The sequence below is a fragment of the Caloenas nicobarica genome, chromosome 12, assembly GCF_036013445.1.
Source record: "Caloenas nicobarica isolate bCalNic1 chromosome 12, bCalNic1.hap1, whole genome shotgun sequence".
NCBI lineage: Eukaryota > Metazoa > Chordata > Aves > Columbiformes > Columbidae > Caloenas > Caloenas nicobarica.
Window position 1 is genome coordinate 7,691,309 of NC_088256.1, and position 19,570 is coordinate 7,710,878.

The window sequence follows — 19,570 nt, forward strand, 5'->3', positions numbered from 1 at the left end:
AGCAGAAGTTTGTGCTGCCTTCCCCAATTAATTAGATAATTTCCAGCACAGAAATGAGTTTCCTTTTTTTTAACAGCAAATACTTAATTTTCCGGACTTGCAAGTTGCTTTGCCTAGCAAGAGGAGCCACTGCTGGCATCATCAAGGTGTCTCAGCCCTGTTTATTTGGAAGGTCGTGTGTGGGGTCCCTTGCAAAAACCAGCAGGAATCAAACACTGTTTCTTTTCTTACAGTTCCAAATCTACTTTGGCAGTTTTCCTCTCTGTGCCTCTTCTCAAAGCACACGCAGTTTCTGGTTGTCTTTTACCTTTTTGTTCCTGTCTTTGCAGTGTTCCTGTCTTTTTTTTTTTTTTTAATCCTTGTCACCCGGAGGCAGGTTCAGTACAATCAGTTTTCTTTTGAATTATTAGATGACCCTGGTGGTTTACAGCTTGACTTGCACTCCTGAGCCGTAGGTGCTGCTGAGGGTGTGTTCCTGTTGAGCACTCTGGTCGTATTATATAAAATATCTGCCCTCACAAACAAGCACAGTCATCATTTGCATCTCTCTTCACTGAAGGACACAGCAGCTTTAGTGGTTTTCCTCCAACATCCAGCACTATGTTTGAAAATTGATTTTTGTCCCTGTTTTACTTTGATTTATTGGTTTTCACAAGCCACCATTCTGCAACCACAGAGATACGATTGTTGTACAGCTTTTATTAGTCAAATGAGATACATTAACAGGAATATTAATTTGCTCTTGGCAGACCAAAGCGTGATCCTTCTGAACAAACTGAGATCATTCCATCGACTTTCAGGTTTTGTCCTTTAGACCCAGATTCCACGGACGCTTGTATCTAAACCCCAAATTTGCTGTTGTGTATGAGCCTTTGTGCAGTTGTGATTTTAGTATTCTGCTATGTGCTTTTTATTTTTAAAATTATTTTAATTGGGAAAAAGTTAAATATTTTCTCAGATCCTTAATTAAAATGGGTTTGATTTTTTTTTTTTCTATATTCTATTTTTTGTCACCCCGCTGTGAGTGGACTCTCATGCCTCTCAGTGCCGAGCTACCAAAGTCCAGAGCGGTAAATGCATTTCCACTGAGCCATTCTTCTCTTTCATCCTAGACCCTAAAAGCAGAATGAGCAACATTGCGTTTTTATAACGGAGCGTATCATTGCATGTACCCTCTTCTGTCAGAAGAGTCACCTCCCGAGAGCAGCCGTGTTTGTGACAACTGAACTGGCGGGGACCTTCCCTGTCTGCCCTCCCGTCACCCCCGGCCCAGCCAGCTGCTGCGTCTTTTCCTCTGGGAGTAATGATGGAGTATGGACAAAACCATCCTTCGGGCAGGAATTTTTAGGATAGATTACAAAACCGGCATAGTTTATGATAAGTAACAAAATCCACTAAAATCCATGAAAAAGGAGAAGCAAATAGATGTTATTTATGGGGAGATTCATGAAAAATTGGAAATGACAGGCTTTTAAACTTGGAAGTTACTTTTATTTTGTGATGGATCACACTGAACAAAGTTATCGTCACCACACTGCTGCCCTGGCTGCATAATTTGTCCTCCTGCATGAAGAGCAACAACCTGTGCTTTTCCTGCTTTCAGCTTTATAGTAATTATTTTCAATATCTTTGTCGGAGAGAAAGGGACAGATCTTTACATAACGTGGCAACTATGTTTGTGCTTTTTGATGTAAAACAAACATGTTTGTTGGCATCAATGGAAAGATTCATTTTAATCTCAGTGGGCCTTATTGCCCACAATATGTACCATCTCTTTTGTGATGTTGGCTCTGAGTTAATACTTAAATCTGATTTTAGCTAGCTCTACAGAGAATTTTTTTATAACACGTTGGTTTGCTTTGTGGTTTTAATGATCCCTTTTTTCTCGATTGTGCAGTTCTTTTTCTGCCTGCTCTCCCTATTTTTTTTTTCCTGCTTCCTTTCTTTTTCACGTTTTCTTGATTTAGGCAATTTCTTACGTGCTTTATTTGCCAAATCAGAGTTTGTAGTCAACATAGCAGAGATGCCTGATTTTCCTCTGCTCTTTGAATAGAAAGAAACTCTTCCTTTCCGTGCAGATGGGATCAGCTTGCTTTTACTTAAAAATGGAAAGAGACAATATAGAAGATTTCTCATAATGGATGTTAAATCTCAGCTTTAAAATAAAGTGTACCTGTTTAAATACTTTTCCTTGAATTAATTTATTGCAAAATGACAGATATATCGGTTAGTTACAAACTGTACCCAAAAGAAGTAAGAATGCACAGAAACAGAACTGTTAAGCCTCTGTGTTTGTTGCCTAACTCTGACACTGTAACTTGGGAATAGTGGTTTAATTTTATTTACTTACATTAAAAAAACAGAGTTAATGCCCCTTACTACTTTATAGTTATGACTGTTAAGTAATTTAAGCCTTATCTGTAAACAGAAATTATATTGAAAATTGCATAAAGAGCACTAATGAGGCCTAAGTGGCTTGAGGAAATACATATTCCATTTGGCTTTGGTGAGTCAAAATGGTCTCATTCTGTACTTCTTCTAATTGCATCTTTGTTTTCATGCTAAAAACAATTATAGTCATGATAATAAAGAATGGAACTACTGCTGGCTAAATTCTTCATAACATCTCGGACTTATCAAACACAAAATTTTACATCACGAGAAAAGGAACAATGGAATACAATACCTAGTGCCTAGGTGGAAATAAAACCAGAGAGCAACGGACAAATATTTCCTTTTTTGTTTTTTTGCTGTGCGTTTATTAGATGCTGTCATGCTATGAGACAGCCTGGTCCTTTAATGATATATTTCTGTATTCTGTTGTCAACTGCTATACTGTTTGCACCATTAAGTAAACGTCTTCTAAAGGTGCCCTGGGGAGCTATTACAGAGCAGTATAAATAATACAAATTTCATATTTTGCTCTTCTGTCATACATTCTCTCTGGCATAAAGGCACGTTTAATACTTCTGGCTACAGTTTTTATAGGATGTCACGTTCTTTTGGTATTTTCTAAATATTTCTGAATACTACAAATGCTTATTTGTGGCCACTGCTACTAAAATTTTAAATTAATTTGATTCACATTTGTTCAAAATTTCATTTCTGGTATCAGTTTCAGTGACTTTTCTGATGACTTTTAGGCAAATAGTCCCTAAAGCAAATCTGGAAGGCACGGGTTTCAGAATTTGATCTGAAATTGTTTCTGAGAGTTGTTCTTGAACAAGCAGGGAAAAGAAACGTGTAACAGCTCTGAATCTCAAACATTAAATAAGAAGTGCAGAGCTTGCAGTAACCAGTTTTCAACCAATCCAAACTGAAACAAACATACCTACATAAAATTATTTGAAATCATTTTAAACCACACAAAAGTGCAGAGAAATAGTCTCCTGTTTGCAGACCAATCCTGAAAAGAGAAAAGGCTTAGGTATTAGTTACAAACTGCTGATTTGAGTCTAAAAGAAAAAAAAAAGTTGGACTTGAAAGAAAAAATGTAAAAATTGGCACTGGGTGCAGCAGAGTTTGTGTAGGTGGTTACTGAGCCTGAAAAAAACTCTCACTAATCAGTGATAGCCACACCGTATGACTTTGAAGAGTCCTACAAGAGGAACACCAGGAAGAATCTGTTTCTATTCATGAGCTAAACTTATATTTAGGTCTCTGTGACATCATAAGAAAAAGATTTTCTGTAATGTCACTCTCTGTGCTTCTTTGTCCTTCCCCCTGGCTCCCTAGTAAGTACCATGAAGGTTTAAAGTTAGTATGAAAATGCTTAAAAATGTCAAAATTAAATCTGTAATATAAACTTTTCTCTTTAGTATTATGCACTATTCTATGTAAGTTAAAGTATTTTTTGCACATTTTCCATAATAGATCTAGACAAGGAATTATACTTGTATTCCCAAGAAACTTCTATATTTATGAATTACAGAATTATGATTGTCTCCATTCTCTGAATGTGCATTGTTTTGTTTGTTTTTTTTCAATAGGCCTCGATGATTGTCTCCAACAATACATAAAAAATTTTGAAAGAGAGAAGATCAATGGCGAACAGCTGCTGCACATCACTCACCAGGAGCTGGAGGAACTGGGAGTCACACGCATTGGCCACCAAGAACTGATACTGGAAGCGGTTGATCTGCTTTGTGCATTGGTAAGGGATTTCTTGCATCACTCTCCTTAATAATATGGGTGTATAAATTTCCAAACCAAAATTGAAATAACGTAGACTGCATCCACAACTATATGCTTGTACATACACAGTGGCTTTGCTTCATTAAAGGACAGACATCCAGAGGCTTCTTTCTGCTGTAAAAAAACCCTGTATATGTAGATATATCTCCATCTTATGATTATACATGATGGTCTTTTAGCATTCTTCCTCTAAGTTTATTGGTCTTACATTCAAATACTGTTGACTAGCACTACTGACATCCATATGGTTCTGTAATTATATGCCATATGCCCTCGTATTTCACTGACATTTGCCACACTGTTCTAACCCAAGTAGACCTGAGTGTTTTAACCATGCCAGCCTTCAAAAGGATGGTACTAAGGAGCCAGAAGGTAATGCTAATTAGACTGGAAGATTGTTTAAAATGAGCTTTAAGATAAAGTCAATTTTAGAATTCCAATCTTATCTAAAGTGCAGATGTATGTCAATTTAGAGTGTTTTGGTTTGTGTCTGTATTGGGTTTTGTGTGTGTGTGGTGGTTGCGGTTTGGTTTTCTTTGTTCGTTTGTTTGGGTTTTTTAGTAACCTGCAAGCATCTAAATGTGGAAGAACACTGTTTTTCATATAACAGGTTATTCATTCAGTTAGCCTTGTAAGAAAGTCTTTGTCAGGAAATTATTTTTTTCCTCTCTTATTTAATTCCTACCAACTAATAAAATGTAGTGTATTAACTTAATTCTAATGAAAAAATAACTTATTGTAGGTGAACAGGCAAAAGGATATTGAAAATAAAGAAAAGTATAATAGTAAAATTATGAAGGTCCCAGTATTTTACTACTTTACCAGGTGTTCTGCTTTTTCACAAACTAGGTTATCCTGTGGGATTTGGATAAGATAAATTGTCTCCAACAGGGAAAGTGGCACTTAGCAGTACAATAGAAAACAAGTGGGAAAATGCACTTGATCTATGAAAAAACAAACAGTACAAAGTAATTTTTATTATGCATATGCTTCTTGGAAGTACCTCTAATTAGAAAACATACTTCATGTAGCTTGATATCTGTTATTACAAACTAACACATATGTCAAATCCAAGAAACACTTTTGGCCTTGATGCAGCCAGACATGTGAACTGGTGCGATCCACACAACCCAACAGACTGGGGTGTTTGGAACCTCAACACCCCGTGATGTTCCGTCAGCGTCAGCACAGTGTCGTGTCCTGACACCGCCAGAAATATCAGACCCGAGAAGTTTCCTCTGGACAAAGAATGCCCTTTGGTCAGGTGTGCCCATTAGGAGGAACCTTGCTGATTTTTTTTTTTTTTAAATTTTTTAACATTTTTTTAAATTCTTGTTTTTTTCTTTTTCTCACAAAGAAGCTGTACTTCTTTGGTGCTGCCCTGCTGGTCTGTAGTGCAGCTCTGCTCTCACTGTGTCTCTTGATTTTCTTTTTTCTTTCAAAGCAGAATGGGGATTTTCCAGCTCCTGGTGTCATTTATTTAGCCTCCTGCCTTTCAGCCTTTACTCTTCCTTTCTTACTCTGTCTCTCAAATGCCTGCTTTTTTTTTCTTTTTTTTCCCCCCTGCTTCTAATTTTTTATCTTGGTGCCCTTTCCATGTGCTTTCTGCTGAGCCGAGTCCCTGCTGCCTGCAGCTCTGCTCTTGGGGTTATTCTCTTGCTTCTGACATTTCTGCACAACACATTCTTCAATTCTTGCAGCTTCTGTCGAGCAAGAATCATGACTGAAAGTTTTGCAAGACTACACATAGTATCTATTTTTAATCTGTAATAACTTATAAGAATTTTAATCTGTGTAACCAAAAAGCATGATGAAGAATTCCTCTTAATTCTTTTAAATAATGTCAGAAAGTGAATGGTAGGAGATCTGATGCTGCCTTTATTAACACCTGAAATACACTTCTAAATATTACCATTTAGTTCTTGTTCTGTCCTAAATCTTGAAACATTAATAGATTATTGCACTAAAATCTGACTGCTGGTTAAGTGATCGGTGAAAACTGTGATTTGGCGTTCATCACTATAGTGGATTTTTAGACTAACTAGCCTAAAAAAACCATAGGGAAGACTTTATTTAAAAATAATTTTTAAAAACGGGGGAGGGGAATCTGTGTTTTGCTTGAGCTGATAAATGGGAACTAACATATAAAAAATTATTTGAATCGGAATGTCTTAAGGAGCATTCCATCTTACCCCTGATTTCCTGAGTCACATTATAAGCAAACTTAATACAGTTTATGGGCAGAGAGAATGCAGCCCCAGGCAGCAAGATGCTATAATAATGTATTAATGCGTTGTGTGTGTTTGTCTGTATGGACAGGGTACATAGAGGACAGTGTAAGTATATTTGTAGATTCATATATGCATATACTAAAAAAAAAAAAAAATCAAAACTTGTTATGAAACAAATTCAGGGCAAACATCAATTGAAAACACCTGGTCTAAAATTCCACAGTGTTCCCAGTCCCGTGCTGGCTGAGCACCCACATCCCATGCACACTCTGTGCTCTTCCCATCTGGATCACAGAGCCGCATTCCTCTTGATATCAATAAATGCCAGCACGACTTTGTACTCTGTGTATTATCCACTCACTGGCCCATGCCAATGAGCATTGATTTTTTTTTTTAATTTTTATTTTTTTTATTCCCCCCCTGCACCTAGATTTGTTAATAGATTTCTGATTGGCTATTGGCAGCGTCCAAGTGATGTGACCTATTTCTTCCAGGCAGTATTAGCAGCATGTTCTGCTGCATCTTCGCTAGCTGGGTTGTGTAACGCTTCAAGAGCAGCATCTCCAGTGTACTGTAGAAATCTCTCAGGTGTTCTTAGGCTTGGTGATGCATCAGGAATTCGGCTGCACGTTGGTCCTGGCTTTAGCTGCAGAAAAGCAATATGGCTTCGGGAAGCCACGAGAAATTGGTCTGTCTGAGCTCAAGCTCTTGGACCACGCTGGAAGTGCCGGTTGCGATGCTGTATTTTCCATCTGTGCTCCCTGAGGGTCTGGCCACCAGCCCACTGGTGGTTTTTTGGGGGGGGGCTGGGAAGCAGCTGTTGGGGTTACACATCAAAACCCAATGTCTCCGCTTCTGTCACAGTGAGGCAAACCGTTACACAGCGTATCCAGAAATGCTGACCCATCGTGAGGGTTCTATGTGCAAGAAAAATCAAAATAAAGGAGGCATCTCCCGTGGTTTTAATTCCCTGTCCTAAGCCACATATTAGCTAGACTCTCAAATGCAAATTATTAAAGGCAGGGAAGGTTTAGTTGTAGAATCTATCACATGTTTTCCCTTGATATGGTTTTATATCCACTTCTCACAAATAAGCATTAAAAAAAGCTGATAATGTCTTGGTTAATTGATTCAAACCACAATTTTATTTCTCAATAAAATCAGAAGAGATGTTACTAGTAAGTACAATCACAGATCATAATTTTTCCTTTGAACGAAATCTGAATTTAGAGCTTTCTTTAACTTCCCATTACACATGAGAATCTTATCTTTAAAAGATACTACACTGGAAGAAGACAACCTGCAGTTGGAAATAAAGAGGTATATCAAATACTTTTATTTTCCCCTGTTTACTTTTTTTACACCTGTGCATAACAGAAGTGGCAATATAGTGATATAGAAGTATATTTATTTTACCTTAAAAATAAAATAATTTAAAATGTTAGAATAATCTGGGTTTTGAAAGGATAAAATTAAAGTCCAAAAGGTGAGAGTATCTTTCATTGTAGGAGAGAAAATACTGGCACTTTCTTGGGATTGCTCCGGGTTGAATTTAAGTGCTATGAAAGGAGAAGTCATAGGTGAGCCATACTTTCAGCTTCAATTCTTTGCCTATTCTAGAAAGACATTTTTGAGTAGTGTTTTAATTATGAAGAAAATTGGGAATGATGGCTATGGGGAAAAAATTCTACCGTCAGTCCATTCTTACTAGTGTGGTCAGAAGCTGCTCTGCAATTATTTATTTGAAGTGACCTAAATAACATGTATGGACTTAAAAAGTGCAGGCCATTTAGAATTTGGACTGTAAATTTATTAAAGCTGAAATATGAATCTGGGTATGTATTGGAGGACTAGTTGCACAAAGGCTGACTCTGAAGGAGTAGTAGAGCCTGGGGAAAATAATTCTTTGATAGACAGTAGAATATATCAGAAAGGAGGAGTATTTTGAGGTCAACATGGGTTGCTGTTCAAACCTATGCAAGTAAATTTAATTTAATTAGGACAGTATTGGAGTCAGTATGTTGTTAAAACCCACACAAATTAAAATATAAACAGTCTAGTGGAAAGAAAGTCTTTGATAATGATTGGAAGAAAAATGAATGTAAAATGAAAAGCATGTTCAAATATAGATTGTATCTAAAGTAATTAAAAGCACTGTTAATTCATAGGCGTTCAGCTAGTGAAATTAGGCACTGTGCTGTGATAGCATTCAAGGAGAAATAAAGATTAGAACATTTCTCTCTCTGCAGTTACTGCAGAATTTAGCAATCCAAGCATGAGAGTTTTTCTACTAGGAGGCAAAATAAAGTCACCTGTGGGTCAACATGTTTATAACAACTGGAGTGAGTTTAATTTGCTCACATATTTACTCCTTTAAAAAAAACCAAACAAACTTGTGTGGGACACAGCTACCAAATATGTGCTTTTTTTCCCCTAATATTTTTCTAACATTTTCTTTATTAGGCATCTCCTGAACAAAATTGCAACATAATAGTATTTTATCGATCAGATGGAAAGCAGTTTGCAATAATTTATTTTACAGTATGCCATGCTGAAGATGAAGCAGCCAGTCTTCCATAGCTGTCTGTGTATTGATACACTTGTTTCTTCTGAATTAAAATTATTCAAGTTTTATTTAAATTAATACTATTTTTAATGGCTATACCTACTGTTATCTCTCTTGAGATCCTTTTCATTCTGCTGATACACTTGTTGATTTGTAAATATTGTGAGTATATTGGGAGGTATTTTTTCTCACTTTACCTGACATGTAATCAAGCTTCATTTTTAACAAATAATTCAATGTGGCAGATACTTATTTCCCCCCATATGTCAGAGGTTATTCAAAGGTAATTATTCTAGACTAAAATCTTCATTTCATATACATATCGATGCTTAAATAGTTGGAAATAAATCATTTTTATTTGAAATGGAATGCCATCTCAGTGAGAGATCAGGAGAGATTCCATCTCCTCAGTATAATGAGGAACAGGGCACATACATTATTTTTGTCTATACAAACATACATGTATCCAGAGAGCTTTATTAATCTCAATTGGAAAAGAATTTCAACTTTTGGCAGTCCAGTACTATTTATTATGCTGTGCCAAACCGCTGAATTAATAGTATAGAATGGATTAGTTAATTATTCCACATATTAGAGAGGATGTATCATCTTTTGCTTAGTCTAATTAGCTGTTTAATTATTTTTTTTAGACTTTCAAATCATGCAATTTGGAAAAATAAACTATTCTGAGGACTGTTTGTTTGTGTTTTATCTTTTTGAAGTCTGTTGCCAATTTTTGCATTTTTAAGAGTCTTTTAGGATCAGAACATTAAGGAAGATAATTAAGTTTGTACAAACAGTTCACAGTAGCCTCAAGTACTTTTGTTCACAGGTATCTTACACGTGTGTGCATAATTGTTTTGTTTTGTCAGGAAGGTGTATATACCAGAAATAGAATAGAAGTTGGCTATGTTTTACTCAAACTTCAGCTGCCTGCACACAGTCCAAAATGGAAAGAGTAGGAGTGAGTGGGCTGCAGGTCAGGTCAGTTCTAGTACGTCACATCTAATTCTTTTCCACAAGTAATGCATCCAATCTTTGTGGTATTAGTTATCTATTAATGACTTCAGATAAATTATTTTAGGCTGTAAGTATTTCTGTATTCTTCCTACTTAAGGCTGGGTTTATGTAAAGAAAAAAAAAAAAGGGGGTAAGATACAAATTTCCTGTATTGACTCCTATTTTAATTCCAGTTGCCTGTAGAGCAAGACGATGTTAACAGATTAATGAGAGGAAAGAGACTTTTTTTTCCTTTCTTTTTGACATAGTTGAAAGATTATCTCTTGTCACACAAGAATTGTTTTTCAGAAAATAGGGAGAGACAGGGTCCATTCACAGTGTTAAATCTGTCCCAAATGTTGTAACTTTCTTCTGAAAATGCATCTATTTCAGTAGCAGTGAGAATGAGGATCCTGACCCATTGCAGGCCAGACTGGTGAATATGCCACTGCAGGAACTACTGCAGGCTAGTGAAAAATCAATGTACTTATTTCCATTTATAAACTTCTTAAATAATCCATTACTACGTTCTATGACTGGTTATGTGTCTGGGTAAACTCAGTGGTATTCTGTCAAGTAATGTTTTATTCCTTTTCATAATATGAGTTACTGTTGCTCACTGGCAGAGAACAGCACACTGCAATATGTGCAATTAAGTCGTATCACTACTTATTAGGCCAATGCAGTGGCAGAAATTTATGCAAATGAATAGGTAGGCTAATTATACGGTGTTGAAATACCACGTGTCTGATGCTATAGACCAGGGCAGGAGGGAAAATACTGGCTGAAATGCAATACAAATCGTGTTGGTACACAGTATAATTTGTGTATATTTCTCTGGTTTAGGGGATGATAATGGTACATTCATTTCTGACATCATTTTGATTTCTTTTGAGGTTTGGATCTGGAAGACAATGTTTTTGTCTGTAATTTCAGCCCTTCTGGATGTTCGGTTCCTTTAAAGCTGATGATAGTGATCACAATTACCACTGCGGATAAGGAATGGGCATTTTCCCTGCGCAGTGGCAGAAGAAAAACCTACATAATAACACCCAGTTTCACTTCACGGTTGTTTCTGCTGAAACCAGCTGCTGTAACATTGCGTGTTACAGCATGAAGAGGGTGTTTATTGCTTCCTTTGCTTTGATTTCTTTGTGTTTCAGAGGCATCCTTCATTGCACAGTAGTCTAATTTGCTAAAACACAGTGCACACAGTGCACAGCAATAAGCAAGAGGCCAGATTCGAGTTTTAACCTTGTTCCCCTGCTGCCTTGCATCAATATTCTGAATTGCTCTGTGTCAGCTCTTGTGTCCCAAGCCGTGGACTAGCCAAGATTTGGATACTTGATTTGTCTGCAGCAATGTGGAGATACGCCGTGGTCTCCTAAGGATACTTACCTGGCCTTTGTGGACTAATTAGAATTGACATATCTAATTAAGTGATATGATTTATTACTTTCCCTAGAATTTCATTGTGAAGTGTGTGGAATAGCTGCTAGGGACATATGAATAAGTTGTGCAGCAGAGGACCCATGTCGTCTTTTTTAAATTGTTTTATTTCTAGACTAAAGGAATTAAAAAGAAAGATGCTTGTAATATTTTTGGTCCTGTGTCATGTCTTGCCTCATGATAAAATGTGTTGCTAGATTTCTACATTGCTTTTGAGAACATTAGGGTGTATTTGATTAAAGCTTGCCACAAAAGGAAATCTGATGAGAGATTCTCATCAAAGCTATGCAAACGTTCTCTGAGATAAAATAGTGATTCACACCTTTATTTTTCTATTTCTGCATTATATTTGTGGGAAACTTTGAGCTGAGAAAGGGTTGATGTTCTCTGAAATCCTTGAGGAACGTGGACATTTAATTTTTTTGCAAGACTGTAAGTACAGGAATAAGAGCCAAGTGTAGGAGTTGGTGTGATCAGGTGAAACTTTTTAGATTGCTCTTTTTTATTATAATACCAGTAGCAATGCTGTCATACAAACCCACATGTACTAAGTAGCTGTCATAGCCTTTTATTTTAAGAATCCCTGCTTTTATATAGAATGCCATAGGCTACAGAATATATTGTCTTCAGTAAATGTGATTTTCACGTAAGTGTTATGTCATGTGGTGCTTAACACTAAGCAACTGTGTCTTTCACTTGTGCAGAAGGGGACATTAATTTGGCATTTTTAGAGATTTATAGCCAAATTGTTTGGATTCATGTGAACATATAAAACAAAATTAGGTACAGTGAAACTTTTATGAAAAGTGGCTTAAGTAACTGAATCTTGACAAGAGCGTTTGGGTGAATACTCCGGATTTTGAGAGCTATGGAAATAACACTGATTGTGGACAGTGCAGAAACACTGGAAAAATTCATAAATCTAGTTTGACAAGTTGTCCTGGGATTTGTCTGCAGACTACACTGAAGGTTTTGTTAATTGTTTATAGGTACGTTAAATTTTGAAACTGATTAAACTTTTCTGTGGCTGAAGATGTCTGTGGTTCTGGGCAGCTCTGACAGGGTAATTCATGGTTCTTTTGCTCTTTATTGGCTGACATAAAACATAATTACTGGTGGTTGATGCAAATCCACATTAATTTACTGTGCTCAGATGTCTGCGTGTGCACTGACTTGTAAAAACAACTCATGTCAGTGGTTTAGATGGTCTTTATCCGTGTTTGAATTCTTCACACACAAGAGGAGGGGAAAGCGAGGGGTGGCAAAACCCAGCTGTTTAAATCCTGGGAACTTTTCAGTTCTGTCTGGTGTTGTCTTGTGTGTTTTGCACACTTGTTAGACCATTACAGACATAGGCTTCATGTTAAATATTTCTTACTGTTGACTTCAAATTACTGTGACGATAAACATGTCTGGAAATTGTTGGCCTGCTCTCGTCACGCAATTTTGAAAAGTTAGCGCTCCATTCAGTAAAGCGTAAAAATACAGATTTCCAAAGTATGCTGTGATTTCATAAAAATGCTGCTAAAACCATCCTTTTAATCCTATAATTAAGTATAAACAATATTATGAATATTTTAAATTAGGTTTGAATTTTTTTCTGAGGCTGTAGATATTTCACTGGAAATGGTTACATTTGTTGCTTATGTGTTTCGTTTGCAAAATGATCTTTCCCTTGCAGAAAGCAATAGATAACTTTTTCTTTAGGATTCTGATTTGAAATCTGTCCTGAGTGATCCAACCCACATTACACTGCACTGGTAGCAAGCACTTTCCCAAACTGGTATAATTTTTACATGGAACCACCAATTCTGCCAGAACTGAAGCTAAATGTCTGATCTAAGTGAACTAGTCAGTGTCAATGTTTTATTTCCAAAAGACAAGCCTATCATTTATTCTCTGAACTTTGAATAATTCACCACTGTTGAAAGTTCTGATTTTGTCTTATGTACTGAATCTCTTACCCTCTGTAATCTTGCATTTCTATCTTATATTTCATTTTAAAAGGTACTTTAAAAATGAAAATATTAGAATCCCTATGATTACCTGTGGGTTTTTTTACACAAAACTATGATTATTATAAAATAGCAAAAGTTAATCGATCACGAGGTTTTTAGTAACAAATAATACAGGTTTGATGTTGAACAGTGTGCTGCACATGTGCAACTTCATTAACTTTTGCCGAGAAAGAAGCAGCACGTGAATGAAGATTAGAGAGTACTGGCAAGGTATAGTATAGGCTTGAGATGTTTTGTCCATGACATAAAGCTGGTGGAGTTTCCCTGGATTGGCAAAAGGAAATCTTTTAGAAGGATTTGGGTGTAATTTAGGTACTTCTAAGAGAGACATGATGTTTGGACAGTTGTGGCGCACACTGGGAACCAGCATTTGCAGCGTGGTGAGCACTAACGTGGTCAATACTTGGTAGCAATTTTTAAGTCACCAGACCATGGTCTAATACATTTTTGGAGGTAATATCTCCTAGGTCATCCTTTGGTCTTGTTTATTTATCACAGTATCCCCAATCAGCATATTCTGCATCGCTTGTTTTGTACACATATGGAAGAGGTCAAGCCATCACAGATGTCTGGCTTATATAGGGTTTTTTAATTGAAGCCATATGCAGATCAGTCCTTACTTGGTACTGAGGGAAAGTAATTGGAAACAATTTACCTTGTGACGTGAAAAGAAGCCATAAAATAGCCAAACTGCCTTCATCCTCTCGGGTCTGGCTTTTGTGCTTATCAGAAAAGCGACGGTGCCACAGCTTTATCTTCCTACGGGTGTTTTTTTTCTGAAAGTTGCCATTGAAGCTGTTAAACATGCACAGATGTCAGCTTGACAAAGGACAAACGGTGTGTGGATGGTGCGGTATGTTCACCGTTTTATGTCAGTGTGTTTGCAAGAAGGTTTCATTATTTCATGCTGATGTAATATTAAGGTTTTGCTCAAAAAATATGAGAAAACATTAAATACATTTTGAAAGGGAGAAAACTTTTTAAATGCAAATTCACTTCCAGGGAGTTTAGATCTAAACTCGCTGTGAAGGCGGAGTTGAGCAGAAACTGTGAATTTAGAAGTACAGTGGGAGAGGAGTTACGAACAGCTCAGGGTGGTGCTCCTGGAGTTCAAAGCTGTAAAACATTCTCTTCCAGATAAAGTATTATTTTAAGCACAGGTTAGGATCAGGCTCTGCTGGTTCTGGAACTGAGGGTTTGTTGCTTCCACAGAAATAAATCTCCTGATGGTTCAGGGGTGGAAATGTCCATGCTCCACTTTACAGCTGAAATGAGACGTGAAATCTCCTTTCAGAGGGAATCTGTGCTTTTCAAAATTGCTGTTCTTAAAACTTTTGTGAGAATGAGTGTTAACTAAACAAATAGCTGTTTCAATGTTTTAGATGATTCCAAGCAAAAAGTAGAATATATAAACCAGCTGATCCCTGATATGTCTTTAGACAATTTCAATATAACAACTATCTTTTACGTCTGGAGCATATATTTTGATCTAGAAAATACAAAAGTTTGTTTTGACTGCATATTGCTTAATAAAAATCTTAAAACTATCATTCTGTAGTCCCTGCAACACACCTTCAGTTTTAGTTACAGTTTTAAATAGATATATTTCTGTTTAATAAACGAGAGAGATACCAAAGCATACTTATTTAGACTATTTAAAAACAGAAAAAAAAATGAAGTACTTGCTGAATGACTAATCTAAAGCCGTGAAGAAGAATATAAGAAAGCCTTAGAAGTTATGAAATAAATAAATGAGAAAATAAAATGAAGAGAAAAAGTATATGGAAAAAATGAAATTAAGATATTCCCTGAACATGGCCAGCAGACTCAGAGTGAGAGTGGCATGATCTTTAAAAATGTATTTGGGTGTATCACAAAGTGAGCATTCTGTATGCTGAAAAAAAGACCAGTGGCCCAAGTCATCTGGGACCAGATGTTGTGTCAAAGCATTTTTATTTGCGTAAAAGTCCCCTTCCTTTACTTGACACTATTATGGCAACAAGCAGTCTACATAATTGAATAGCAGATATCATGTTTTTACACATCTTAACACATCATCAATGTATTTTTTGCTTATGATGTGCTGGATCATATTGTGTGTCTTAAAAATACATTTTAAGAAAATATATACTTCTCTCGCTGATTAGCCTGACAGAGGTACTTGCGTATTTGATTTGTTTAATGTTGTAGGACATTTTTAATGCCTGTGCTGTGTATAATTAATTTACTTTTCTCATACTTCTTTGTATTTTAGATATTTGTACCATAGTAAGATTTTTCTCATCCTTGTACATAAGCAGAAACATTAAGATGTTCCAGCTTATTCAAGCTTAGCCAATTAGAGACAATATTTGGATATTACAGAATTTAAATCTCGTTGACTTCATTAGGATCAAGCAGGCCAAGGTGATTTTATGTAGCATGTTCAGAGACCTGTAGCAAGAGCCACAGCGGAAAAGCTACTTAAAAATGTTTAGGTGGGCGATAAGAACACCGGTTAATTCTTGATCATCTTAACAGTTTGTTCATAAAACCCGTCTCGTGTACAGTTTTAGCCTGGCATCTATTGGATCAAGTCTTGTCATAATGAGTGACCCTTCAGAGATGCCTGAACAGCAAATCTGCGTCGCGTGTCTGTGTCTGCTCTTGATCATCTTTCTTCCACAGTCCTTTCAAGACCCAGACCAGCCAGTTCCTCTTACCAGGTGTCCAGTCATTTGACTCTCAACACTCAAACATAATTAAAAAAAAAATTTAAATACTGTCATCTTAAAAAAAAATCTGTTTTGATGGCTGGACTGATGGTCTTTTTGAGTATGATTTTTTTTAAAGGAATTACTATCATGTTCTAATTCTTATCTGAAATCAGAAACACATGGACTTTTTCGATAAAATTGCTTTTCAAGGCACCTTAATTCACCTTAATTATGCTTGATTACATTTATCCATATCAATTACAATGGAAATGCTAAAGCTTCTCCTAGAAGTTAAAAATATAATGCAAATGACAAGTTTTAAAATAAGGTTAAAATATTTTAATCTTAGCACTATCTACTTAATGCGTCTATTTACAAGATAATGGGAAGGTCGATCTTAGAAGCACTGTGACAAGTTCCAAATTAGAGACTCGGGAGACAAGAAAGAATTGTGACACAATTTCCTCTGAAAGGTAGAGTAATTACGATGGAGGGGAGCACAGAGGGAGGAAAGCTGCGCATAGAAAAGCACTGTTTCAGCTAATGTACTCTAATTTGTTTTATGATCTTGCATATTTGCATAATATTAACATAGATATTAATAAATTCCATACTTTCACTTTTATGAAATGTCATTGTGTTCTGTGCACATAAACTAGATTATAATACTGTAGTCTGACTGTCATAATAAACTGATAGGCAAATGCTATTAAAGATAGTGAGAAGGATTGTTTTTATTGTATAGTGTTGCTAATTTCCTGATTCAGAATGAGAAGAGTTTTTAAAGAAAAAGCCAAAACAAATTTGAACAATGTTGTACCTGAACTGCAGTCCCCAGCCATTAAGATGGAATGCATTTTCTTAATACATTTTATAATGTGCAAAACAACAGGGGCTAGGATTTTTTATATTTTTACAATATATGATTTTTTTCCTTTCTCTAATGCAGAACAAAACAAACTTATTTAGTAAGCCAGACTTCTTTCACAATTTCAGAAATGGATCCTGGTAAATATCAAAATAGGTATAATTTTGTGTGTTAATATACTTTGGTGTGCAGTACAGCATCTCCTTGCTATACAGTAGCTGGAATGGCCATTATAATAGTAATTCCACTAGACATTTACTGCAGATCGATGAGTTAAACTGTGCACAAGTGGGGTCTGTGGTCAGACATCCTGAGAATTAGGTCATGTTCAGGTGCCTCCCTCCTTTCGTCACAGAGTCTGTGATTATGATCTTTACCCAATTAAAACACTACTGTGCCATGACAAGTCTGACACTACACCCAACATGGAGTTTCCTTAATGAAACTTGGTGCTTTTTTGATTTATTCTAACTTTCACTCGGTGTTGCCAAATCTTGCATTTTATTATAATCATTGTTCTTTTTCTAGCATTCAGGAAATGTGTTCAGTTTTAGGTTCTAATCTCTAGACCTGAACTTTTGTACTGAGTCATATGATCACTAGCGGGTTTTTAATTGGTTTTGGATGGAGGACTTTTCAGGCATCACGCGCAACTGCTTTTAAGTTAAGATTGGAGGTGGGTTTGATGGATGGGCTTATGTGATGGTGAAGGAACTGGCTGGATGGCCATGTCTGAAGAGTTAAAGTCAGTGTCTCGATGTCCAAGTGGAAACCAGTGACAAGTGGTGGCCTTCAAGGGTCTGTACTGGACTAGTACTGATCATAATAATGACATAGCAATGGTATCAAGTGTCAAAGGTGTAACTGTTAGCAGACTGCAAGTCAAGTATTTATTGTCTTTTTCCTATCTATATACCGCTCAAGCAGAACTTTCACACTACTAAATATAATACGTTAATTACAAGGTATAATTTATTCCTTCCTTCAGCTGAATTTGTCACCTCTGCTCACATAGAATACCAATCTACGTCTTTTAGCACTTTATCTGAAATCTGTAATAAATACTTAAAGTCGGTCATATTCTATGGAACTGAGGTTTAATACGTAATTTTAATTTAGTATTTTAAATGTTGCAGCAAAATTTGTTTTCTTGTTAAGATAACTTCGAAAGAAGGACTTTTGTGATTTACATGAAAAATTTTTTTTACCTCCTTTAGAAACAGCTACTCACATAAAGGCTATTTAGCTTGTAAATTCTTTTTAAAGAGGAAAACATGACACACCTGACTGAAACACAATGCCTCACATACTTTAACTTCATGCTGTTTTAATAACTTCAGTTTTAAAGTGACATAAAAATACCACTACAAAATATTAATACATCTACCTGATGAAATCAAAGAAATGTGTACAGAGACAAGTATTTTAGAATTAGGTTTCTATTGTGTTTTCTGTTAGCCTCTAAAAAAATACCTTCAGAGAGGAAATTTTTTTTTAAACTGTGTTTCGATGGTTCTCATTCTGTTGAAGTGTCAGAACTATTTATGCTAAAATCATAGTGTGTGATTAATTTTGGATCGTTGCTTCTATCAAACACACAGTGTTTGTCTGTTTTTATCCCTGAAGTGCTAAACGAATGTACGCTATCACCAACCCTGTAATTTCCACTGCGAAGCCGTGGCCTTTGCAGGAGAACGGATGCAGCGATGCAGACAGCCGGGAGATGTGGGATCCCATCTGCCATGTCGTGTTTTCCCAAAGCGGGTTACAAAAACCCGGAGCTGCTTTAGGGAATTTTCTGTCTTGGGGGCCCTGGGCGGATGGGTCGGGAGAGACCTCGTGTGGTGTGGGGTGCAGGTCCCTGGGGGGGACGGGGCTGGTGGGGACAAGTGGGCAGCCTGGAAGGGACCAGAGCAGCTTTCCCAGCAGAGGGGCAGCAGAGCATCCCCCAGAGCTGCAGCACATGTCACAAGTCTGCGATAACTTTAAGTCAATTTATATGTAATCTGAGAGCGGCTGGAAAACCAGCCTGTAGTGGGGAAGATGCGTCTGAAGATTGAGCTTTTAAATTAATTTCCCAAGCCTGCTCGCTGTACAATGGTGCTGGGACTCGGGAAGGTGGCACGGGAGCGGCTTTCTGTGGCACTTCACAAATCTGTCAGCTTGAAGCAACGGGGAAACTGAGCCCCGAGGAGTGGTGGTGGGTGCCCAGAGCCCAGGGAAGGCTGGGAGGGGAGCGGGGCAGGTTTGGGTGCTGGGACACAGTGGCACCTGAGGGGACAAAGGCGCATCCGCTCTGGGGCTTGTTCGGGCTCCTGAACCGTTGTGTGAAATGGAGACTGCAGCTGTGGCACAGCTGGAACAGACATTGTGGGCATTATTCGTGCGTGAAACCTAAAAATGGGAGTATAGCGTGATATTTAGATTGTGGTATTTTAAAAACCTTAATGCAGTGAATTTCATGTAAGATGCTTGAATTTCAGGCAGGGTCATTTCTGTTCATCTCCTCGGTCAGTTCTACTGCTCTGCACTTTTATTTCTCTGGAAAT

General features: G+C 36.9%; 1 protein-coding gene across 1 annotated transcript in view; it reads left to right on the forward strand.

The window, feature by feature from the left end:
- LOC135993388 (connector enhancer of kinase suppressor of ras 2-like) overlaps positions 1-19,570 on the forward strand; it is a 171,855-nt gene that overhangs the window by 57,702 nt on the left and 94,583 nt on the right. The window contains exon 3 of the mRNA XM_065643217.1: positions 3,990-4,153. Coding sequence (XP_065499289.1) covers positions 3,990-4,153 — 164 coding nt within the window. The remainder of the gene's footprint in view (positions 1-3,989; positions 4,154-19,570) is intronic.